General features: G+C 39.9%; 1 protein-coding gene across 1 annotated transcript; it reads left to right on the forward strand.

The window, feature by feature from the left end:
* Window positions 1–444: 444 nt before the first annotated feature.
* Window positions 445–872, forward strand: LOC120051882 (guanine nucleotide-binding protein G(I)/G(S)/G(O) subunit gamma-12-like). Its single transcript, XM_038998769.1, has 2 exons — window positions 445–525; window positions 747–872. The coding sequence occupies exons 1-2, from the start codon at window positions 445–447 to the stop codon at window positions 870–872; spliced, it is 207 nt and encodes a 68-aa protein (XP_038854697.1).
* The last annotated feature ends 2,285 nt before the right edge of the window (window positions 873–3,157 follow it).

The following is a 3,157-nucleotide window of genomic DNA, read 5'->3' on the forward strand; positions in this document are numbered from 1 at the left end:
GGACAGTGGAATAACAGCTGCTCCTAGGCTTGTTTTTTTGTTGGTATATTGTGTTTGGCAGCTTTTCAAAGTTATGTTCCTGACACTTAACCATATTGGGTAACTTTCCAACACACCATCCGTTGTGCAAAGACGTAAGAAGGGCCAGCTGATGTAACTGGGATATCTTTTATGACACAGTTATACAGGGACTGGCTGCTCTGCTGCCCTATATCAGTGTACAACTGGTGATTTTAATTATGTCTTATTGTGCTTTTCTTTTGTTTTTCCAGATAAAGCCACTCACACACTGCCGCTACTCCCAAATTGTGGAAGGTATACCCTATAACAATGTTAATTCAATCAGTGAGTCAGTTCATTCATTCTTTCCCATGGTGTTATACAGTAGGTGAATCCAGTATGTGTTTTAACAGAGGTTTGCGGAGACCAACATATCTTTCGAAGATGCAGAGTTCCAATAACATTGCCCATGCCAGGAGGGCAGTCCAGCAGCTGAGAATAGAAGCCAGCATTGAGAGAATTAAGGTACGCTTCTCAAACAGCCCATATATCCATATATACCAAGATATACGTATATGACATTACATGTTCCATCCTGCAAGAACATAGTCTGGCTGACACCAGCTCTCAAAGTCCTATGTAGTCGCGTGGGTTGCGTCAGCCAGGCTAGCAAGACCTGCCATCTCTGACCTTCTCTCTATGTGTGTGTTGCCAATTGTAACCTGCTGTATGATTCTCTCCTGCAGGTGTCCAAGGCCTCAGCAGACCTGATGCACTACTGTGGAGAACAGGGTAAATATGACCCTCTACTCATGGGTATCCCAGCCTCTGAAAACCCCTTCAAAGACAAGAAGCCATGCACTATATTATAGTAGCGGAACAGCTGAATTACCTTTGGTTTTTTATTTGTATTCTTTTATAGTGAGAAATATACAACGTTAATACCGGTACACTATTTGCCTTAAGGCCAGCCCAGTCCCACTCCCCATGTTTCCTTGTACTTTAGGTTGATTTCAAAATGTTACCTTAGGGCCTATAGGGCTCTGGTCAAAAGTAGTGCAATATAAAGGGAATAGGGTGCCATTTGGGACTAATTCACTCTCTCCTTTAAACAAGTGCCATTTTGGTAGAATCAAAATCATTGGTCCTCTCTCTCCATCAGATACAACAATTAATTTGTGACCCAGAAAAAAAGCTTTTAGTTCAGACAGTCATGAATAGATAAGAGCTCATTCTGAGGCTCCTCTCAACAGAGACTGGTGTTCTTTCAGATTGTTACCATATGTTATGCAGACTAAAGACCAGCTGGGTTTGAACAGGGGGTTCCCAACTTTGTCCTGTTAACACTAAAACAGTTCCTTTAAAATGTACATCAACTTACTGGCAGCAAATGTATTTTACAGTACAGCTACTGTAATCCATTTTACTGTAATCCATTTTACAGTACCACAAATGTTACTGTAATCCAATTTACAGTATATTACTGAAATTACCCATGCAGTAACATATTATCCAGTGTTCTTTGCAAGTTTTCATTTTTAGATTTACATTTTGGTCATTTAGCGGGCACTCTTGACCTTAGCAGCTTACAGTCAGTGCATTCAACCAAGGTTGATAAAAAACACATATCACAGTCATAGCAAGTAAAAAGTTTCTTTAACCGTAGATACCATTTTATGTCTCTGTGTCCAGTATGAAGGACGTTTAAAAGTAGTTTCGCGAGCCAATGCTAACTAGCGTCATTACAATGACTGGAAATCTATGGGTAAACTGACAGTGACTACAGGGCGAAACAGATCAAAGGACAGGGTTAGCTACTCAACCATGAATGGTTTTGAGACTTGCTGCCACTCTGATCTACCCCTATATACATTTAATTGTTAGGGAACTACTACCACCTATCACTTGGTACAGCACTCTCACTAATGGGTGCAACAAATATAGCCGCTTACAAGACACTCCTCAAAATATATTAATTAATGACTGAGAAACAACAATACCATAAACCAGTTAGTGTTCAAAAGGTTTTTGGCTCTCCAAAAATACGGTATTGGTAATGTATTATAAATTACAGTAAATTACTGGTAGCAATTAGCCAGAAAGGTTTGTAGAATTCCTAAAATACAGTATATTGCCGTATTCTGTAGGGGTACAGCATTCTCACTCATTGGTGCAACAAATATAGCCTCTTACAATTTACGTTATTTTACTGTGCACTCTACAATGTTTTACTGTTGAAATTACAGAAAAGTCTTAGTGTGCTGTAAAACAAATGCATGATATTTTACTGTGCCTTCTATGATAATCTACTGTATTCAGTTTATACAGTATCATACTGTTGATTAATACAGTAAGTAACAGATAAAATTACAAAAACATCTAACTGTGCACATCAGCTGGAGCATAAATAATGTCAACGGCCCTAAAGCATTGCAGTTGCACCACACTAGTTAAACCTTTAAGCTCCTGATTGCGTCAGTCAGTCCCCACACAGTAGCTTCTTTGGAAAACAATCAGTTTAGTTTGAATGCTGCTGATAAGCTTGTAATAACCCTGTTATGTAAATCAGCCAGTCCCATGACACAGGAGTACACTAACCAGTGCTGATGGACTGGTAAACCACTGTATGTCTTTGTTCCAAATGGCATCCTATTCCCTATATAGTGAACTACTTTTGACCAGAGCCCTATGGGCCCTTGTTAAAAGTAGTGCACTAAAGGGAAAAGGCTGTCATTTGGGACTGACCTGTGAATGCCCCATCAAAACAAGAGAGGGCAGGCTGGCCAAAAGGTCATGGCCTCTGTGACAAATTAACACACTCTCAAAGGGTGCCTGTCATTCTGTAAGGGAAAACATCTAGCTTGCATCCACAGGGCCTGAAGAAAGTTAAAGCATGACCGCTTCACCATGTTTAACAAGCATTGTTTTGTTTCTGCAAAGACAATGTCAGAGATCGTTTTGTTTTCAGGCGTGGGTAGAGGGTGGGGTATCAATTCAGACTATCCCACTTCTATGTATTTGTTTTGAAACTCAGACTAACCTTTGCCTTAGAAACCAACCTTTGTGACTTTGCGTAGTTGTCTTGCTTGTATGTGGTACGGTAGATAGATAATGTAGTATCAATATGAAGTATTGCAGACCCCGGTACACTGATATT

This window comes from Salvelinus namaycush, chromosome 8 (genome assembly GCF_016432855.1).
Source record: "Salvelinus namaycush isolate Seneca chromosome 8, SaNama_1.0, whole genome shotgun sequence".
Lineage (NCBI taxonomy): Eukaryota > Metazoa > Chordata > Actinopteri > Salmoniformes > Salmonidae > Salvelinus > Salvelinus namaycush.